General features: G+C 39.6%; 1 protein-coding gene across 1 annotated transcript; it reads right to left on the bottom strand.

Annotated features, from left to right (window-relative positions):
* Nucleotides 1-2,600: 2,600 nt before the first annotated feature.
* On the bottom strand, nucleotides 2,601-22,192 carry LOC116049914 (V-set domain-containing T-cell activation inhibitor 1-like). The gene is made up of 6 exons (XM_031299958.2): nucleotides 22,100-22,192; nucleotides 3,626-3,970; nucleotides 3,409-3,501; nucleotides 3,185-3,258; nucleotides 2,984-3,035; nucleotides 2,601-2,731 (listed from the first exon to the last, which is right to left on the bottom strand). The coding sequence occupies exons 1-6, from the start codon at nucleotides 22,179-22,181 to the stop codon at nucleotides 2,601-2,603; spliced, it is 777 nt and encodes a 258-aa protein (XP_031155818.2). The 5' UTR covers nucleotides 22,182-22,192.
* Nucleotides 22,193-22,937: the final 745 nt, after the last annotated feature.

Below are 22,937 nucleotides of genomic sequence, written 5' to 3'. Positions count from 1 at the left end.
CAAAATTAACACTGACACTCACACACTCTCTCTCTCACACACACACACACACACACACACACACACACACACACACACACACAAACACAAACACACACACAGTCACTTCACAGCAACAGGTCAACATGTCAGGGATCAGATCACATGACCAACTGCAGGTACAGGTTGCCATGACGACTCCTGTTTCAGAGAGTTCTTCAAAAAATGTGAATGGAAATTCAAAGTTGTATAAAACTCAGTTAATGAAAGATTAACCATAATCCTAAGGAATAATTTACCATTAGTATAGGAGAGGAAGGAGGAGGAGACGAGTAGGAGAGGAACAGAGGAAGAGAGGAAGAGAGGAAGAGGAGTTACACACACACACACACACACACACACACAAAGAGAGGAAGAGGAGAAGAAAGGAGAGGAAGAGAAAAGGAAAGGAGAGGAGTAGAGAAAGAAGAGAGGAAGAGGGGAGGAAAAAGGAGAAGAGGTGTTTTTGTAAGCTAACATGATGTGATGATGGACTAACTGATCAACTGACTGACTCTGATAACTGACCTCAGGCCTCAACACCAGCAGCTGTTCTCACAGAGACGAGGAACACGATCCGTTCTGCCTGCACGGTCCGTTCTGCACATGTGCAAAATGTTCGCGCATGCGCGGTTGTACAAGAATTTACGATACTGCACGATCTGTTCCACGCTTCCGGTCGACAGCCAAGCTAACGTTAGTTTAGCTAACAGCTAATTCGGCTAACCGCTAGCTGATTGTAGCGGTCTGCCGTTAGCCTCCACAGGCAAGCTAACGTTAGTTTAGCTAACGGCTCATTCGGCTAACCGCAAGCTGATTGTAGCGGTCTGCCGTTAGCCTCCACAGGCAAGCTAACGTTAGTTTAGCTAACGGCTCAGTCGGCTAACCGCTAGCTGATTGTAGCGGTCTGCCGTTAGCCTCCACAGGCAAGCTAACGTTAGTTTAGCTAACAGCTAATTCGGCTAACTGCTAGCTGAGACAGCATGTAATAACTTTAAAAAGACCCTCAAAATAAAACTTGAAAATAAACGTTGACATATATAACAAACACCTAACATATATAACAGCTGTTACGTCAGTTCTACTTTACTTGTGCTCATTTAAAATACAATCACTCAATACTTGTCTTTATTGTTATTACTGTGAAGTCTTAATTTAGCTGTAGCCTGCTTTTCCCATTACGTTTGAGTTAACGTTATTTTAGACTGAATCTAGCTGTCAGCTAGCGGTTAGCCGAATTAGCTGTTAGCTAAACTAACGTTAGCTTCCCAGTGGAGGCTAGCCATAGGCTAGCGTGGAACAGATCGTGCAGGTCGTATCCTCCGTAAAACAGTATTATCTTGCGCATGTGCAGAACGGATCGTGTACCGACAGTAACTTCACAGCATTGGTCAACATGTCAGGGATCAGGTCACATGACCAACTGCAGTTAAAGGTTTCCATGACGACTCTTGTCTCAGAGAGGCCTTCTCACAGAAACTAAGCTCTGACGCACCTTTGATAGTCCTGCTCTTAGCTCAAAAACCGTAACTCCTATCTCTTAATGTTTAATACTGTGAGAGACATAACACCCTGCTGATCATCCTGTCCAAGAATGGTGTGTGTTGTGTAAGAAATGTGAGGACAGCAGCTGTCTGAAAAGGGCTTGTTTCTCTTCTCCTCCTGGTATTTCTGGTAGGATTTAGTACAGGAGGCAGTGCGGCAGTTGGTGGACATGGCTTCACTTGGAAGCTCACTGTGCCTCGTGTGAAAGTCAGATTGCCTCCCTGAGCACATTGTTAGAAAGGGCACAATATTTCCTACATTTTGATGTAAAAGTAATGTATGAAGAGTTAAAACTGTGGATGGTATCGCAAGGTAAAGAAAATGTAGCTTCTGCCTCTTTCCACTCTGTCAGTTGGGCCCTGCCCTCTGAGGCCGAACATTCCATCCCATACACACCAATGTAAAAATGGCAGAAAGACATTAGTTTTAAGCCTCGAAGAAGACTGATTATTTTAAAAAGTACTAATGGGATTTGAAAGTTGAATACCAACGCTGAATGTATGAAAGATGTGTAACGTTTTAAAGTTTGAATGGAGTTTCTCTGTGAATGTATGAATGAGTAGCTAGCAGTTGAAAATGTATGAAAATGTGTCAACTTTGAACATTCCGTCCATCCGCTTTAATGGGGAAAAAATGTCCGCTAAACGTTGAATATCTCGGAAATTGTAAATGTTAAAAATATTAAAAGTAGTAGCACACCATTCTGAATCAAGCCGAACGTTTTGATGTTTGAATGTAATTTCTATGTTGAAAAATGTGGAAGGAGTTAAGGTGCAAAAATCTGAAGAAGATTTTTTTTACAAGTAAATGTTCCAATCAATGATCCAGGCAGCACATTCTCGTCTCCCTCCTTCATTTTACAGTTGAATGGTGGCTAGAACGGCTCCGGGTCAAACGTCAATATGGAATGGATTAATCTGCATTATTTTTTTAACGCGTTATTTTTTCACCTTATGCATCAGTCAAGACTCTCTCTTTTTGGATCCAAGGGCTGCTACAACTGGTGAAGGCAGTGGGATCGTCCTTCACTAAAGCTCTCAGACGAGGTTTCCTACAGTAAGACGCCATTTCCTGCAGATCTCTCCGGGTCTTTGGCTGCTTCCATGTTCAGGTTCAGGGCGTTCTCTGGTTCTTGCTCCTTCCTTCCTCTGAGCCTCTCGATACAACTCTGAGAAAAAGAAAAGCAGTTTGCAGAACTTGTTAAAGGACGGAGGGAACAGAGAAGTAGAGAACAAATAGCCTACCTCTCAAAGGTAGTAAGCCAGAAATGAGCAAACAAATGAGAAAAAGTTTTGATGCTAACTTTAAGATGAGGGTAAAGTACGGAGAATCTTATTTTCGGGGTCGTCTTATATTCGGGTTAATGCAGTATATGGCTCACATCTGAGCATTAATGTGGATTAAAGCACACCAAGTGTACCAGGATCAGTCTGTTTGATGGTTTCAGTCCGGTTCTGGTTTGACTTCAACAACTTCAAACACAGACATGAGACATCAAGCACTGATCTCACATCAGTTCACAGTGAAAACACGGACATGGAAAGATACAACTAACACCACAAATGATCATGAGAAAGAGCTGTGGAGCTAAAATTAGTTTTTTTAACTTAGTGATCAGAACCAGAACAAGGAGAATCCAGAGGAGGAGAACAGAGGGAAGGATAACAGCACGGGCAGTCTTCCTGTTCTCACCATCTGGAAGAATATCAGAGAAGATGTTGAGTTTAGAAGAAGGGCAGCTTGAAGAAGATACACACCTAACCCTAACCCTAACCATAACTCAGACACTAAACAGCCTGAGTCAGGACCCTTCAGTTCTCTGGAGGACTATTAGAAGACATTTACCCCCCCGATGGTCTGACTCTGTCTCTTCTTCCACTGGAGGTCCAGATGTGCTGGAATCAGTTCTCTTTGTCCTGTTCGCTTGGTCTTTGGAAACTGTTTTAAAAGAAAAAACAAGACAAAAATGTTTTCAAATCAGGAACAAACTTCATCAGGATATCCCCAATTCTGAGAATCATTTTTAGTATCCGAATGAAACTAATAAACTCAGCATGCTTACCAACAGTGATGTTAATAACAGAATGGGCTCGCAGCTTTTTGAGAAAGACTATGTAATTTCCACGATCAGACAGATTTACTGAGGAGATCTTCAGCCTCATGTTTCCTCTGATCAGGTCTTCATGGTTGAGAGTTGTTCTGCCTCTGTATCGATCCATCTGGTCATCCAGGTGGTCCTTTCCATGTCGATAGCAGTAGACATCACCATCATCGTCACCGAGGTCGAGTCTCGCCACATCCAGTGTGTAGTCAGACAAGTTGACGGGGGGGTCCAGACGACACTGTATATTGACATCATCTCCTTCTGCTGCCTCTATCGTCTGAGGGCAGGTGAGATGATGCTCTCCTGGAGAAACAGACATAACATTCACACAGCTTTAACACCTCTGAAGGACCAGAGTTGATGGTTTAAAGTCAGTTCTCCAACAATTCCTAAAATGAAGAATGTGCTGCTCCACCTCAACAATATATTTAATCAATCAACTGGGACAGTTTGATATGTCAAGTTGTTGATACACAGTGCTGAGATGCATCTCAAATTAATCTTCAGGTTCCCAGTTTTCAGATCATATATCTTCTAAGTGGTATCTACTGTTGACCTGCTACTCCACTGCTAAATGCCATGTTGAAATAATGACGGTTACCAATTATTGTCAATAAGAAGCAGACTCATAAGAAGTAGTAGCCTAAACTATGGAAACTCACCCAAGGTAGTTTTGGAAAACAGCAAAATAGCTACAAGAATCTTCATATTAATCAAGTTCAGGAGAGAAGTGAGAGGTGTCATGCATACAACCTATTGGTCCTAATAGAGCGAAAATGGGATTGAGCAGCCCGTTTGTCATCGGTGTAACAATCGGCGAGAAAGACATGCGCGTCAGTATGGCGCTGCCCACTGCACATTGTGCACAATACCAGTTGACTGTGTGTGTGTCATGTTACAGATGAAGACTTTGCAGGAAGAAAAAAGGAGGAGAAGTAGCGCCTCCGAGCAAGATAATATCAGATATTGATATCAGAATACAGACCTCCCATAGATGTATGTTGTTGGACATAATTTACTCCATCTAAATGTTAATATATTTGTATTAGTTGTAGGCTACAGTACATATTTTCCAGTATAAGGTGATGATGATCAAGTTGAGAATGTATCAGCAGTCAGGTAAAAGTCCTTTGAGAAGTTAATTTCACTGTCTATGGGGAAGTCCAGTCGCAGCCAATCATATCTGAGTGTAGCTTTATAACTCGGTGATCTCATCTCAACCAAATAATAAATCATGAAGTTACAAACTTGGGGGTCTCTCTAGTTTTAATGGGGTTATGGAAAAGATTAACTTAACACAAAACATTTTAGGCACAACAGGCTATATTTTTGACATTGTGTAGGCTATATTTTTGATTTGCACCATCTTTAACCAGTTTAAATAACACTACCGTTAACATGTTAACGTCGTTCTTTGTGGCATGTACATTTAGTCATTTTCAGTAAGGAGCTCTCCTTTTCAACATGTTCAAAATATAAAAAGCGTTTCATAGCCTATTAAAATGTAAACCTAAATTCCATGTTGCCAATAATCAGTGTTTTAGTAGCGCTAACGTTAAGTGGCGTGGCCGCCACTCGGGAGCCTCATAACAATATTCAGAGTTTATCTATGAGCGAGTGGGCCTGTCGTGTAGGCTTAGCTAGGAAAAGAGGAAAAGTTAAACAAAGTCTGCAATCGCTTCTACTTTTCTCTCTGTGTGATAATTTTTACAAGTAAATACAACCGAACTAACAGTACTGCTGTTGTCTGTAACTTGTGTGTTTTGGTGATTTTGTCACATAATGTCGCTGTTATAAAATCAGCAGCAGCTCGGAAACAGCAGTAGAGTAAACAAAAACAGGAGGTTAAAAGTTCGCCATTCACGGCCGCCATTTCTCTCCTCCCTCCTTCTGCGCCTCTTTTTCTCGTGTGCGCTCCCCGCAAACTTCCGGTAGTGTAGCTTGTAGCTAGCTTACCAAAATAAAACTCGTTCGTACCATAGACTGGTTCGTACTGAATATCCCGAAAGACCAAATATAACCCAGTGGGCCAATCATGCTACACCTCTCTTTCATGTTCAGCAACGTTTCACCTCTTTGGTCACATGAGAGTTGAGGAGCTGTGGTTACAGCCATGCAATCATGTTTGTCATGTTCACAACTTTTGACCGGCGATGTATGTGCGATATAATAATAATAATAATAATAATAATAATAATAATAATAATAATACATTTTATTTATATAGCTCTTTACATGGTACTCAAAGACACTTTACCGCAAAACCAGCACATATAGCACATTAAAAACATAACACTACTGTACAACAAGCATATTAAAAGCAATTAAAAACAATAAAGTCAGTAACTATCTGGTGAAAAATGTAAGACTATGTGTCAGGCTAATCTGAAGAGGTGTATTTTGATTAGTGTTATGAATGTGTCCAGGGACCTGTTTCACAAAACCAAGATAAGGGATTAAGTCGAGATTTCCCCGTTATCCTGGATGAATTTAGCCTTGACTCTGTTTCACGAAAGCGGAGGCACATAAATCACCATGGAGATTTATTCTGTGAATCTAGCCTGCTCCTGACCAGGCTAACAGCTAGCCTGCTCCCGACCAGGCTAACAGCTAGCCTGCTCCCGACCAGGCTAACAGCTAGCCTGCTCCTGACCAGGCTAACATCCAGGCTAACAGCTAGCCTGCTCCTGACCAGGCTAACATCCAGTCTAACAGCTAGCCTGCTTCTGACCAGGCTAACATCCAGGCTAACAGCTAGCCTGCTCCTGACCAGGCTAACAGCCAGGCTAACAGCTAGCCTGCTTCTGACCAGGCTAACATCCAGGCTAACAGCCAGGCTAACAGCTAGCCTGCTCCTGACCAGGCTAACAGCCAGGCTAACAGCTAGCCTGCTCCTGACCAGGCTAACAGCCAGGCTAACAGCTAGCCTGCTCCTGACCAGGCTAACATCCAGGCTAACAGCTAGCCTGCTCCTGACCAGGCTAACATCCAGGCTAACATCCAGGCTAACAGCTAGCCTGCTCCTGACCAGGCTAACATCCAGGCTAACAGCTAGCCTGCTTCTGACCAGGCTAACATCCAGGCTAACAGCCAGGCTAACAGCTAGCCTGCTCCTGACCAGGCTAACAGCCAGGATTTATTTAATCCTGGAGCCTTTTCTGATCACCCAGCAGTGGTTTTCCCCTATTGTTATCAGCCTGGATTAAAATAAAACAGGTGCATATTGCTGTTCATTTAAGTACTGTTATTATTTAAAGTTGTGACCATTCTTTTTTTTAATAATTACTCATGTGACAGCCATTGTTACTGTTATATTGCTGTATGCAGCTGCTGTTCATATTGTTGTTAGAAGTTTGATGAATATATTATGACAGTTGTTGAGATAAGTAGAAAAGGCTGATAAAATTTCAAATGTGTTTTAAATGAAGTCTGTTACTAAGGGCAATACATACAATGCTGTACATTTCTATAGTTGACCAATGCACCTTGAATTATTTTAGTTTATTATTATTTTTTTTTTTAATTCTTTAACAATAAGGATCATGTTTGCATTGTATTTGGCATTCTGAGCACAAACTTTGTGTTGTCCAGTAAACTGGGACTATAATTTGGGAGGACTGTACAATTTAAAGAACATATCCTAATTGTACAATCCTCCCAAATTAGTTCACTGGACCAGTAACTATCTAGTGATGTAGGCTACTGTACATTCATGTAACAACAGGGAGAGGACACCTCGATGGTTTTTGACCTTATATTTTGCTGGGGGAGAAATAACTGATGAATATACTCTGTTCCATTCATGTTTACAGTGTGCATTATATTTATCACTTAATTATCTTTATAGTTTCTAGATTTTAGAGTCCAATTTCTTCAGTGTCTTTATTTTCTATGTCCATATATACAAGGGAGCAAGGAATATAATATGTAGAGGAGGAAACTCATCCTCTATAAAAAATTAAAAATAAAAGAAATGCGAGAAAAAGCGTGGCAGATACTAGCGGACAGACTGAATGATAGTCTAAAAATATACATTTATGAACTACTGCTCTTAACTGAAACCATTCAATGAGTCACTGTCAACTGCAAAAACGAACAGTTGTACACTTTGTATTAAAAGCGAGCAGTGGAAGTTAATATGACTTAGGAAATTTATATTTTAGCCCATGAGAGAGAGGGAGGAACAGAGTGAAAGAGATATTTACGCATCATACTCTAGAATTGTAGAAAATTGATCTTCATGGTAAATTTCCTGAGTAACATTATCTTCTGCTTACTTTTAAGGCAAAGAGTACAACTGTTAATTTGTGCAAATGATTAGTAGCCTAATCCTTGAATGGTATGATTATGATGTTTCAGTTCAGAGCAGTGGTCAGTTAATGTATATATTTAGGCTGCTTACACATTCAGTCGGTCCGTGATCGTCTGCTACGCTTTCTCTCACTGTTTCATTACAGCGGCCGTGTTTCTTTTCTTTTTATGCAAATAATGTGTTTCACGTCATCATACTTCCACAAGAAGCTGCTGCTCACTCTGTATAAAGTATGTACAATGCGTATTCTCCATTTTGGCATCAGTAAATCTGTGATCGACCTCGTGGTCTTTTGAGGAAATCCGTGGACGCGCATCTATCTGAATTACTTCAACCTGGCTCAACCTAGTCCTCCTCCTCAGCCTGTCTTGGTCTTCGGGAAACTCACCAAGCCAGGATGCTCAGATTAGACTAGGTCAAGCCTCGCTTTATCAGTTATCCTGGATTTATATATTCTGCTTGTGTGAAACAGGCCCCAGGTCAGTACAGTCACGGATGTGTAAGGGTAGGGAGTTCAGAGGGAGGGGGCTGCAATGAAAAGCTCTGTCACCCCAGGTACACGACCACGCCCATTCACAACTTCGCAACTTTTGACCGGCGTGGAGCACGCAGCCGCCTCAATGGTGTGTGTGTGACACCTATGCTCATCACATCAGTAGCCTTTAACTCAGCATTAATAATAATACAATAATTGGGGTTAACATTATTGTCAATAACAAGCAGATTCATATATGAATGAAACTACGCAAACTTACCCAGGGTAGTTTCAGCAAACAGAGAACTAGTTAAAAGTAAAAAGTAAAAAGTTTTCATGACACCTGTCGAAATGCATCTAAGCCTGATTGTCATCATCTTGGAAATGAAGTGGTGAATTACTCCGCGCGTCGTTGGAGATGTATGTGAGCTCTGAGCTGCGTCTCGCCTTAAATGTGGACTGCAGATGCGCAGAGCCGGGGGGCGGTGACAAGAATCGGCTGTCAAACCGGACAGATTATAGCGGTTTCAGCAGCCTGAACAGGAAGTCACATAAACACTCACCAAACTCACCGTCATACATTTCTACACTCATGTGCCAAAATGCCGGAGTTGAGTGGCAAGGTGTGCAGCCTATTTGTGTATTAAAATAACATATTACAAATGAACTAGGGTGTAACTTCCACTGGGGACAGGGGGGACATGTCCATCACTTTTTAAATCCCATTTGTGTCACCCCCCCATTTTCAAATTGTGAACATGTTTGACTCCATTTATGATTCTCTCAAGTCTTGGCGATCGGCCCCTATATTAAACAATACATCTTTTTTCTTATACATAGTTTAGTAGCCTACTATTCTTTCTAGAATTATTTCCTAAATGTATGTAGAAATGCAGGAAATGGGATTCAAATAGAAACATTTTTTTTCTGGCGGAAGACCCCCAGAGATTAATATTATCAAGCCTAATTCGATCTCAGATTGCTGTATCCCAGTGAGCAAAAAGTCGTCTAGAACACGTCTTAAAGACGTAATTGATAGACATCTAGAAGACGTCCTCTGGGGAGCCAGAAATAATGTTTTTATACGTCTTTTCTGGACGGTGTATAGACGTCAATTAAAAATGTTTTAAAGACGTAATTGTTGGACCAGTGTGCATTTTTTCTGGACGTTGTATAGACGTCACCCAAAAGACGTCCCAAAGGCAGCCAGAATGAAAGTCGTTTTGAATGGCTTTTCTGGACGTAATATAAATGTCAATTAAAGACATGTTAAAGACGCACAGACATTAAAATCCCAACTGTCCACATTTGCAAGGATTCATCTTTTAAAAAAACCTTAATTTTAAAATAATTTATTAAGAGTTAAAAACACAAGATAAAAGCCAGTAATTGTAAATGAGGCAGTGTCTTTACTTACTATTAGCTTTGTTGAATACCATGTTTTGGTCATCAAACCTGCATGTAGGTTATTGTTCCAATGTTGGAACACCACATGGTATTTAATAAATCTGATTTTAGTAGGCAGTGCGCAGAAATACTTCTTTAAAACTGTACATAGAAAATGATATCCCTCAGATGCACCTGTCCAAGACATTTTAGTAGCTGTATTTACAATTGAAAAATACCTGAAATCTTATTTATTAAAAATGACACATTGTTTGAAATTAAGAGATAATTGCTTTCATCTTTAATGAGGTTCCCAGCAAAGTATTTACAGCTAATAAATTAAACATTCAATTATTGCAACATTCTTATAGTCAAGGTTGAAGGGACAGTTTACCCCCAAATCAAAATAAATATTTTTCCTTTACTAGGAAAGTTATTAGTGCTATTTATCCATAGACTGTTTAGGTGCGAGTAGCCGAGTTTTGGAGATTTCGGCCATAGAGATGCCTTTTTTGATTAATTACAGGATTCGCTGTGAGCAGTTTCATGTACAGTAGGGAATCACTTTTGTAGTTCCAACATGAAACTGCTTTCAAAGAGATCTGCAGGTAATCCTGAGTAATTGAGTCATGATTTCTGGAAAAAACATTGCTGTTACGTTTTTCAACAAAACAATGTTTTTTTGTGCTTTGAACACCACAAGCCGAGTGCCATATAGTGGCGTTATATTAAAAAAAAGTCAGGCAACTCTATGGTCGACATTGTCCATGGGTACCTAATGAAGTGGGTGGTTAGACAGAGGTGTAAACAGTTTGTAAAACAGTGAGTAAAAAGTAATTAAAATGTAAAGTGACATCATTATGGTAAAGTGTCCTGTGATGAGCTCAAGAGTTCAACATTATCGCTTTGTCTTGGTCTGTGGGATGAAACAAGCTGAGACTGGCGGTGCAGGTCCAGATTCTGCAGAAAGGCTACTGTCCCCCGGACGGAAGCAGGCAGAACAGTTTTTGACTGGGATGATATGGGTCTCTGATTATCCTGTTGATTTTCTTCCTACACCACTGGATTTTGAGGTCCCCCATAGATGACAGCTCCATCCTGGTGATGTGCAGTTTTAACCACCCTCCGTAGAGCCTTCTGGGTGAGGGTGAAGCAACTGCCATACCAGACTTCTCTAGGAAGTCTAGGTGTACTGGTTTGGAATCTTGACCTGGTCCAATGTGGTCTACATATGAAAAAAAACAAAAAAAACCCCAGTTAAATCTCCCTTTATTGCATTTCCACAAACACTTTAAAACTTTCACAAATCTTTAACTGGGTTTTTAAGAATCTTTAGCCTCTCTAGGATAATTTAGTTCAGATTTGACAAGTCTAGGTGTAGTGGTTTTGGATCTGGACCTGGTCCAATGTGGTCTACATGTGAAAAAACAGTAAAATCTCCCTTTCTTGCATTTTCACAAATAGAATAAAGCTTTCACAAATCTGAAACTGTGCTTTTAACACTCTTTAGCCTCTCTGGGATAATGTAGTCCAGATTTGACAAGTCTAGGTATAGTGATTTTGGATCTGGACCTAGTCTACATATGCAAAAAACAGTGAAATCTCCCTTTATTGCGTTCTCATAAAGACAATAAAGCTTTCACAAATCTAAAAGTGTGTTTTAGACATACTTAATAATTTACCTTAATGACTAACACTCATTCAATACAGTAAGAGGTTCAAAAAACGGAGAATCAGTCACTTAGCGATGTAAATTATGTTTCCCTGCTGAATCGGACAGTTTTAAGTTCCCCTTAAATTTCCCCTTAACTGCCGAATCAGAAGCTGCGACTCGGATGCCAACTTCAGCATCGTGCTGAACGATTCCAGTTTAACTAGTTATAACAATAACATTTAACTCGATGCTAACGTTAGTTAAGCTGACAAGCTAACGTTGGCTCTAGCATGAGCTGGTAACGAAGTCCAACTAAAGTAAACGTACTTCAGCTTACCTAGCTCATACTATATGTGGTTAGTGTTGGGTTTTAAAAAGTTAAAACAATGCTTATGTTATGAACACAATGTACTTTTGGTTTAAATGTACATAATGTTCCCTACAGCCAGATTGAATCAACTGACCAGCCTTAATTAACATTTGACATGCCTCATTCCAACCCAAGCTTCTAAAGTCATGACCGTCAATTTGCATACTAGAAGAGACTCATTGTCCCCACAGGAAAGGTAACTGCTCCCCAGCCGTTTGAGAGCCCCCCACTGTTGGGCCAGACTTAATTAGAACAAAGGAAATATATATCTCTGTAAACTTGAATAGAATTGGCACTACCATGATCAACAGGTTCTCACACTCATCTCGTAAAATACGGACGCTTGGTCAGGTGCCTTTGTCGTTCTTATTGACGCTAAAAGTCTCCTTTAGCGCTATAAGTAAACGCGCTTGGTCGGGACTATTGCCGTCCCTTTAGCGCTATAAGTAAACGTGCTTGGTCGGGACTATTGCCGTCCCTTTAGCGCTATAAGTAAACGTGCTTGGTCGGGACTATTGCCGTCCCTTTAGCGCTATAAGTAAACGTGCTTGGTCGGGACCATTGCCGTCCCTTTAGCGCTATAAGTAAACGCGCTTGGTCGGGACTATTGCCGTCCCTTTTGACGCAGTTAAGTTAAGGAAAAGGTCGTGGGTGGGCTTACGGTTCCGTGACACGCGGTAAGAACGGGATGGTTGGGTTTAGGAAAGGGTCGTGGGTGGGCGTACTGTTCTGTGACACGCGGGAGGAAAATAAAAAGCGACTATAGCAAGCGTGACAAGCGGGATGCGAACCCCGCTCTCCTGGGTGAAAGTCCTGTGTTTGTTTGACCCATCCACCACCCCAACCAACCCCTATACGCGGAAATTCGCCCTTACATACTACTCGCTAAATCCTATCTAACTGCTGCTCTCCCCGGTGCGTTACACAAACACGCTGAAAGACGCCTTTTTCGTCACATCAGACGCTGACAGCCACTGTCCAAACGTCCTTATTTTACGAGTTCGGAATGAGAACGACCTTTGTCTTGACCTGGAGTAACCTGGCAATCCAGAGGTGGGACCTTATCGTGAGAAAACATCTGACCAATAGGGAGATATGTCATTTGAGGAACCACCCTCAACTTCTTTTTAGGATAAATTTGGAATACTGAGAAGGATCCAGACTGCAAAACTGTGACCCCACAATGAAGCATGTTCTGTATGTCCGCTCCTTGCTGTGTATTGTTTTGTCATGTCACAAGACTGTTTTTATGTGACTCCATCAGGGAGAAGCATGATTCAGTCCGCTGTTAGCTGCAGTGTAACATTTGCTTTCTGTCTTGTCATTTTCATCATGTTGTTTATTAAACCTTTTGCTTAACTTTCAGTTGGACCCAAGCCTTTCTCCTTTCCTCCTCAGAAATCAAACGATCACGTCTTCTTTAAGATTTCTCAACATTAGCTACTGATTAGCTCGACTAAACTTCAGTCAAACCAGAACCCGTCTATTTATTATCTAGATAAATAAATTATAAATAAACAAAACTTACCCAGTGTGTCTGCTTCTCTGTCAACCGCTCCTCTGACCCTCCGCAGTCCGCCTTTTTTCAATTTCGTTAACACCCGCCCTTTTCCTCCTCCACGCCCAATCACCTGCAGCTATTTTGAATTTAGAATTTTTGAGTGACAAGCAACCAAACCAATGCTACAAATGCATTGTGTGTGCATGTGTGTAGTGTGTCATGATGAAGCAGCTTGTATATTTTATCGAACATTTTACATTGAAGAGCAACATTACAAGTTATGTTCATGGCATGTTTTAAACATATTTATACTTGTGTTTTAAAACAGCAGTGAATATGTTTAAACATGTTAAGAAAGACTAGATATATAGACATGTCTGTGCTACAGCAGCAAGTAGCCTACACAACACCCATACAGATATACAATAAATAATACATAAAATACAAGAACACTCTACATTTGGGGTCTTCAAGATTTTTTAAGCCAAGGACCCCTTAAGTAAAAGAGACAGATCAGGAACCCAGTACTACTTATATTCTATAAAATTAAGTTGAATATTAAACTGGGCCTGTAACGTGTAGGTCAGCCTAAAGCCTTTTTCACCTATTTAGTGCATAGAATACTAAGCTATTAAAATAATAATTTTTGGCATGATTTTATAAATCATGTTTTAATGTAAAACACACATGTGGCACAGTGAATCCTTAGGATTAACTGTATCTGTGGAGCTTAGTGAGTACCTAGCCTGTTAGCCTGTCTACAGAGGAGTTGATTCACAAATTGTGAAGCGGATTTATATTTGCTAATAATATTGCAAATTATATGTTGGATTCATATTAAGGTATTTTAATTTTCTTGGGAACTTTAAAAAAAAATAACGACAATTTGGTGGCCCCCCTGCAGTAATTCTGAGGACCCCTGTTGAAGATCTCTGCTCTACATAAAAAAAATATATGCAGGAAATTATGTATATACAAATAAAAATGTAACCTACTTAAATAGTGTAATATAAACATGTTTGTGCAAGTTGCGCTATAGTGCAGTATTGTGATGTGTGAGGTATTGAGAGTGTTATCTCAGCGGTTGAACAGTTTTGTGTTTTTTAACCCTAACCCTAGTAATGACACTTTTCAGATTCCCGTTACATTTATATAGCCATGGAAAGATGCGTACACAGACACGCTGTCTCTTAGCCATGCTGTCTCTCCACCACAACTGGGATCTTTTTTCTTTGCTATTTTTCTCAGTGTTATTCATCAACTAATTCTGGTTGTCAATGGACATCCAGATTATAGCCAGCGTCAACGTCTAATCTCAACTAGTAGGAGGAGGAGGAGGAGTTAGCAGACAGATTCCTGTATTGGGTCACATAGATATAGCCTACATAATGAAGGCTACTGTAAAATATATACTTGGCAATAAAGCCCTTTCTGATATATTAATTTCATGATTAAATAAGGTAGTGTCTCCAAACTTATTTTTTAAAAGTAAGTGCTGTAGTACAACTAGCAGGAGACAAGTTATAATTGAGGTAAGTTTGGAGACACTACCTTATTTAATCATTAAATTAATAGATATTTTTGTGTCGGTGTTGTAGTTTGTAGACGGTCCCTAAGCACTCGTCTTACAGCCGTCTCACCGCCGGCTGCTCGTAGAGACCAATGTTATTTCTCCTGGTTGGAGGACCTGGTACGAATCAGCGTCAGTCTGCTTGCAGGAGGAGAATAGGTCCGTGTACGTTTTGATAGTTTGTTTTTTCGTTTGAACCACAAAACAAAATAAGGAGAAACCACCTGTTTTTCGTTTGTCGTTTCAAACCAAAAACAAAGAAACGGTAAAAAAAAAAAAAGAGCCGTTCTCCCGTTTTTGGTTTCTGAATCCAAAAACGAAAAACTACTAAACCAAATTCAAATAACGGTCCGATTTTGGTTTTTTGAAATTCCTTTTTTCATTTCTCCGTTTGAATATCTACATTAAAAGAAAGACAGGTTGGCCAAGTGACCCGGAAGTAATAGTAAATATAGCCTATAAAAATAAAAGCCAAGCTGTTAGAACGGTCATAATATGCAGCACTAACGTTATACCAGAGTAACGTTAGAAGAAATCAAGAATCAATTAATAAATAGGCTTATATAAACTTGGACCAAAAGAAATATGTTAGCAACAGTAGTTTATTACAGTGATTTAATATCGTGCCTACATCACCAGTCACGTTTAATGAGCGCATTGTTTGGTTCAATCCAGTTGGTAATAGTTAACCTAAGAACGTATTGTGTGTGCAGAGTTGTTACTGTTAGCACTAGCCTATATTATATAATTAAATTAATATTTAATGTGGTTTCCACCGTAATGTTCCCCCTTTCTACCAGCAGGTGGCAGTATTTAAATGACCGACTGTATTGTGTCTTTGGTAACTGTTTTAAATCAAGATTACTGATACAGATGTATTTATTGTTGTTCATTTCATTTGGTTTTTGATTTTATTTGCAACCTAATTAACATAATCATCATTCACCCCCAGCCCAGAGTTAAACCTGCATGCCCTTCTGTTTTAACCTGATTCTAACGCTGCTATCAGCTTCTTAGCAGCTCAGACAACAAACTCACATCAGAAATGTCCTAATGTAGGCCATCTGGCCAAAAGAATGATTTACCAGTGTGCTATATAGTGTGTGAATCTTTCTTCTCTATACACATTCCAGTGTGTATAACATACAACACTCCCATTGTGTCATGCAAGTGAAGAGAATCCATACAAGTCTTAAACATTTATTCAACATATATAGCACATACATGCTTTCAAAGGCATTGCATGTACAATCTATGGCTGCAGAACATTTACTGTGAAGCCCTAAGGTAAGAACATTTTACAAGGTCCTCAAAAGAAAGTCCAACAACATAATTACATTACTAAAAACAGGCTGTCAATAAATTATATATTATATACACACCCAAAAACGTAATGACACAGACAAACCAGTTAATTTAATGCATTTATTTTCAGAATGCCAATCTCTAATAGGCTATAGGAAATAATATATTCAACATCTGTCTTTGGCCAGTCTCCCTGCTTGTCTTTTGCTTTCCCATCCTCAGTGACCGCCTCCGTTTGTCCCTGTTAAAAGACAGCAAACACAAGAAAAAGACGTTTACCGTTATGAATGTTATAACGTAACGTTATATGCAACGTTATACTTTTTACATGGGAAACAACTGATTTATTTAACGTTGCTAGTGAAGTTAACAAGGTGCAGTGTTACCTCCCATCCTGCAGTTACAACTGATAAACACACACATTTCAAAATCTCTGCTAACATTACGCAAATAGCGTAACAACATATAAAAGAGATTAAAATGCCAACTTTAAAAACACAAATTGCACAGAAAGACAGCAACCTAGCTAACAGCCTAATGTTAAATGATAGGTTCGGTTAGCTAACGTTAGCTCGGGGTGTATCTACCTAATTACTATAGCAATTTGTACCAGCATTAAAGCGTTAAGCTTTACATTGATGTAACACATTAACGGTGATAACACATGACCGTGGTAAAGTTGGTTTTATATTGGACATTGGCTATTCAACAAAATCTATTATGCAGATTGACCTTTTGACCTATTCATGTCAAACCACTTTTGCTGAACTCAGCTAACTCCCCTACACATTGCACAAAGCTTATTTTTTCAAAAAACCCATCCTTTAATTTTATAGAATTTTTATTAGACAAAAATTGCGCAAATTACGCACAAACAAATTTGTGTAGGTAACTATGAAAACACCAACTTTGACATATCTCAACCAAAATAAATGCTACCAACACGGAACTTTAGATCCTAGTTTGCCATGACCCTCTGGGGGTCCCCCACACATTTTAAGAAGATCAGCCATTAAGGGGCACTGTAGCCAACGTAGACCAGTTTTGGCCCTTCTACTCAATTAATGTTAATGGGATATTTGCAACGGCAACGTACCGCAGACCTTGTGGCTCACACATGTCAATATTTACTGATGGGACTCACGCTCTAGGAGGAGTTAAAAAAAAGTAGATTTCGCAAAAGCGAATTTGCTAATTAATTAAAAAAATGAAAACAGCGCCATATAAAGGCCAATTCACGCCATATTTGGCACACTGCCTCATTGGCACATGAGGAACAACTGTCTTTAGTTTTGTGTCCATCGGCATAGCCGTTGGCAAGATACAACCGTTGCTGTTTCCACACCCACCTACAGTAAGTTGGTCCTCCATAACTTGCACATTGTTTGAGTTATCAAAATTATTTTGATACATTTTTGTCACAAGGGTCCTCCGAGTCTATATGCAAGTTTTCGTGCTGATCGGACTCACGCCCAGGAGTAGTTAGACAAAGTATGTTTCCCATAAATCAATATTTTGCTGATTAATTAAAAAAAATTAAAACAGTGCCATATAATGGCCGATTGCCACCAGGTTTGGCACAGATGCTAAACCGGCCATGAGGAACAACCTTGTCAAGTTTCGGTGCAATCGGAATAATTGTTGCCAAGATAACGCAACTTCCTCTTTAGACAGGAAGTTGCTATAACTTGCGCATTTTTTCAACTATCAAAATTCTTTAGAAAACTTTTTGTCATGCGGGTCAACAGATACTACCTGCAAAGATTCAAGAAGATTGAAATCACGGCCTAGGACGAGTTCGAAAGAATGTAAAACACATGACAAATGCATAATTAAAAATGGCTGCATTCCGGTTGGGCGGAGCTAATGAAGGTAAATGGGAAATATGTCCGCAATGATTAGAGCAATATGTGTTTTAAATCTGGTGAAGATCGGAGCAACTATGTCCAAGTTAAGGCCTTCCACGCATTATGGGGCGCTATGGAGCCCGCTTACTGGTATGGGCCAAATCGCTGTACAGTATCGCAAAGCTCCCAGGTGTTTATGTGGGTTCCAATTTTTGTGAGTTTTCGTATATATTGAGGCTGTCAAAAATGTGCCCAAGGGCTAAAACCAATTAGGGTCCCATATGCCACGCCCACTTTGACCAATCAGTACCTTACTGTAGGGGTGGCCTCATGAGTGGCCCTAAATGGTACCCATCAAATTTTGTAAAAATCGGATGAGCCGTTCATGAGCTATAAACTTTATGTACTTGTAGCGCCCCCTAGTGGCCAATTTTCGTAAAATGTGTGGGGCATCTCCAGAGGGTCATGGCAAACAAGAATCTTGTTTTGCGTTGATAGCAATTATTTTGGTCGAGATATGGCAAAGTTGGTGTTTTCATACTTAGCTACACAAATTTGTTTGCGCGTAACATGTGCAATTTTTATCCTATAAAAATTCTTTGGATAACTTTTTGTCAGGTCCGTCTGGAGATGCTACCTGCCAAGTTTCGTGCAGATCGCATGGTCTAGGAGGAGTTTGGCAAAATAGGTTTTCGATAAATCGCGATTTTTCACGCATAAAAGTCTAGGCGGAAATGGGCGTGGCCTATATCAGGAGATTCAGCTGGATCCAGGGAACGCGAAGATATATGGTTTTTGAATGTGCGATGTACGGTTTGGGAGTTATAGAGCCAAACGCGTTTTCTTCTGCAATAGCGCCACCTAGTGGTGCATATGAGTAATGTTTTTGAATCTTTGCAATTTTCACCAGTTGTGACATGTGTGCAAATCTTTGTGAGTTTTCGTGCATTCTAACCCCCTCAAAAATGCGACAAAGGAATCGGAAAAATAATAATCTGACCAAAAACAATAGGGTCCTTGCAGTTTCACTGCTCGGGCCCTAATTAAGGAAATTAAGTCTTTAATGCTCAAAATTTCTTGGGGGACAACCCCCTGAGCTTGTCCTCAGTGCTCCGCCAATACCCAATTAACACAGTCCGTCTGCAGATCAGAGCTCCACAGCCTCACAGGTACCATTTATTTTTGTACCACAAGACGTGTTGCAAAAGTCAATGCCTGCAGATTCACCAATTTGGGATGCGAGAGAGCACATGTAAAGCTGAAAAGACACATATGTGAGGATTTGTATTCACCTAGTTGCGTTTGTGCTGGAACATTACCTTGAGAGCTAAAAAGTATGGGTAATATGAATAAATGTTGCACTACAAGTTTCCAGCTTTTATTGTATTTTTGTAAATATTTATCTGTACATTTGTGAAAATATTTTTTGGGGACTTCACATTTTGAATACTGGTTTGCAAATGAATTTTTTCAAGTGAAAATTCCATCTTCCAAGTTCAGATTTTGTCTACAAATGTGTTTTTTCTTTTCGGTTTGTGACTTCAAATTAAAATTCTTTTTGAGTAGATTGCAGGTTTTAAAGATGTTGATCAGAATTAAACAGTTTTGTTTTGTTTTGTTGTGGGGGTTGGGGTATTCACACTTATATAGATACAGAATTATACAAAATTTTGTAATTCAAAAATGTAGCGAGATTATTTATTTGATGTTTTTATTGCAAGAAAACCTTCACTACAATGGAAATGAAAAAACTGTTTCAGTGTGATTATTGTAATATTGGAATAATACATTACATCTGGACCACAGACAACTTGCTAAAAAAAAAATTGCAATACAAACGTTTAATTATTGTATTAATAACTATATTTCTATTTAAGATATGAGTAGAGATTTCCCGATCAGCTTTTTTGGCCCCTGATTCCGACCCATTTTTAAAATATTGAATATCTGCAAATACAGAGTCCCGATCCGATTGTTGTATTTGTTCAGATAATAAAGCTGCAAAATGCCTTTTTGTGAACAAAAATAATGTTAATACATTTCACTTAATACATTTCATCAACAGCAAAATAGTTTTTTTAAGGATCACAGCAAACCCCAAACCAAAAAACAAACAGTCTCAAGTTCTTTGCTGGACATAGAAACTAAAGTTAATGACCCCTCCTGGCTTAATAGTCAATTTTTTTTATTTTATTCTTGTGTTAAAGTCCAATGTTGGCTTCAGGGAGTAACAGCCTGAAAGTGTGTCTTTTTGCAACACTTTGGAACATTTTTACTAATTTCAAAGGGCTTGCAAGCTACGAGACCCTCTGCAGTGGCCGTGCACCATCTTGGTTTGAAAGTGTCGGCATCCAGGCCGTCTGGCGCTGTGTCTGTGGTGCAGGGCATGTTTGATTAAAGGGAGCTATCACAAGCTGATGGTATGTTAATGATCAAAGTGGGGTAATAGGGCTGAATGCCAGTCACAGATCAGTTCAAAAATATATATACCCATATCGGCTGCGACGGGACATCCCTAGATGTTAGATCTAGAATTAATACATTATCAGTGCTGTATGAATCTGTCTTCATATGTTTATGTTTGTATGTTTTGTATTTTTATATTAATCTTTACCAGGTTTTCCCAGGGGCTGCAGCTCAGGCAAATTGACATGTTGCAGGATGGTATTACAGGAAGCAGTCGCACGCTGTCAAAAATGAGCCACAAGTTGATGAAAGTATGCCAGAGGGCAATTAAGAGAAGAGAAAGGAGGGAATGAATTAAACTTGGAGAACGGGATGACTGTCATGCTTGACAAAAGCAATTTCTACCACAAAAGGAAGGTGTGTATGAACTGTAAAGCCTTTTGCATAAATATAACTTTTACATTACATTACATTACAGAACTTCAACATTTGTTTTTCAATCCCACATAACGTCTGTCAGGATAAAATGGCAGGGGAAATAATACTAATAATTTATACTTTTTATTGATCCCCAATGGGGAAATTAGAATCTGTACACTCTGCTATAACATACTACACACAGGCCCGAAATACACACAGAAATGCTCAGGTCCTATTCATACACAAATGGAGATATTGTCAGAGTGAGGGGGCTGCAACTGCTGGACATGCGCCCAAGCATTTGGGTGGGTTTGGTGCCTTGCTCAAAAGCACCTTAGCAGTGCACAAGAGGTGAACTAACCAACTCCTTAAGGACTGAGCTACTGCCAGCCCAGAGAAGAACATAATCATTTGAGATCAGATATTAATGAATGAATTAGTTAAGTAATTAAGGCCCCAGCACTGACAACATCACTTTAAGTCTTCTTTGATTTTCCTGGAGCTGATCATTGGTTGAGCCTTTGCCATTTTGGCTATTTTTCGATCCATTCGAATGGTAGTTGACTGTTTAATCCCACGTCGTTCAGGCTTTGGATGCCATTTCAAGGCATTTGAAATCATTTGGGCTGAGCAGCCTATACTTTTCTGCACTTCTTTATATGTTTTCCCCTCTCCAATCAACTTTTTAATCAAAGTCCGCTGTTCCTCAGAGCAATGTCTGGAACGACCCATTTTGCTGAGTATTTCAGTGTGAAATGCACTATAACCAGCATGCACAACATTTACTTCCTTCCTTCCTTAAATAAGGGTCATAACCGACACCTGTTTCTTCACAGAATCAATCACCTGACAAATTGAACACAACGCTGCTATTATTTTGAACATGCCCCTTTCAATTACAGATTCAATTACACAGAATGAGCAGCATGCATGTCATGACTGTTGGGTCTGTTGGTTTTCTATGACTCTACAACACTTACTAGTAAATTATTTGCCATGTAGAAATATCACTTCTACCAAAAAAAATTTATTTATGAGGTTAGTGATGTTGGACTGCTATTATTTTGAACACTAATGTATATTTTACATTTTCAGAAACATAATAAAATGGAAAACCTAAATTCCACATGTTGCCAATAATCCCAGCTAATATTCAAAGGAGCAGACTCATATGAATTAAACTCACCCAGGATCGTTTCAGGAAACAGGAGAAAAGTTATTAAAAGTATCTTCATCATCACGTCCAGGAGAGAAGTAAACGTCTTCATAACATCTGGGGAGAAATTCAAATGAGGAGATTCTGCAGATCACCTAAAGATGTTTTGACAATTACCCTCCCTCTTTCACCGAAATCAGCGCAGTCATGAGTGTTCATATGTGGAACCTGATCGAGAATATATACATCCGAGCCATGCCGCTTTAACCTTTAACAACTCCTTTGCACCGCATCTTCACGAAACTGGATGGACCGGTCTACCAAAATGAGTAATCCCTTTGAAGAAACCACAGATCAGTCAGATCGCAAATGACAGTTACATAGTAGATTTCATTGTTGTTGTTACCTGACTGACTCATTGGGAAAACCTGACCGCCAACTCTTTCCTTAAGAACAGAACATGTTTTGAGTCTCACAGGAGCAGGATTAGGCAAAGAGCAGGTTCACCACCCCTGGCCTAACTAACTTTTAGTACAACTCAGTCATGTCACCTCAGTGCTCGAATTATCTTTTGGTCTTTAAGGGGGTTTCTCTATCTCAATAAAAAAAAGTTGGCACACCCTGCACATAGCCTAACAAGGCTACACAATTAAATAGTCTAGGCGCGAGTGGCGCTTTTGCGCAGTATATGCGCATGGTAGGCCTAGGCTATTATCTTGACACACTCCCACAACAGACAGAGATTTTTTTTTTTTTTTCTTTTACAGAAATGGATTCCTTTTAATTGATTTCAACATGTTATTGATTGTAATAATCCATATTTCATTTCAATTTCGCAATACAAAGAAATAGACTAAACGATTTAGTC

This window comes from Sander lucioperca, chromosome 4 (genome assembly GCF_008315115.2).
Source record: "Sander lucioperca isolate FBNREF2018 chromosome 4, SLUC_FBN_1.2, whole genome shotgun sequence".
In the NCBI taxonomy this organism is placed as follows: Eukaryota; Metazoa; Chordata; class Actinopteri; order Perciformes; family Percidae; genus Sander; species Sander lucioperca.
Note: the sequence above shows the minus strand (reverse complement) of the source record. Positions and strands in the feature narration are given on the sequence as shown.

Bases quoted from the DNA above. Each gene is read 5' to 3' on its own strand.
- LOC116049914 (XM_031299958.2), bottom strand. From the start codon at position 22,181: ATGAAGACGTTTACTTCTCTCCTGGACGTGATGATGAAGATACTTTTA. The intron at 3,971-22,099 runs GTGAGTTTAATT...CTGTTTCTCCAG, and splicing joins GTTTCCTGAAACGATCCTGG to GAGAGCATCATCTCACCTGC. The intron at 3,502-3,625 runs GTAAGCATGCTG...CTTTTAAAACAG, and splicing joins TGTTATTAACATCACTGTTG to TTTCCAAAGACCAAGCGAAC.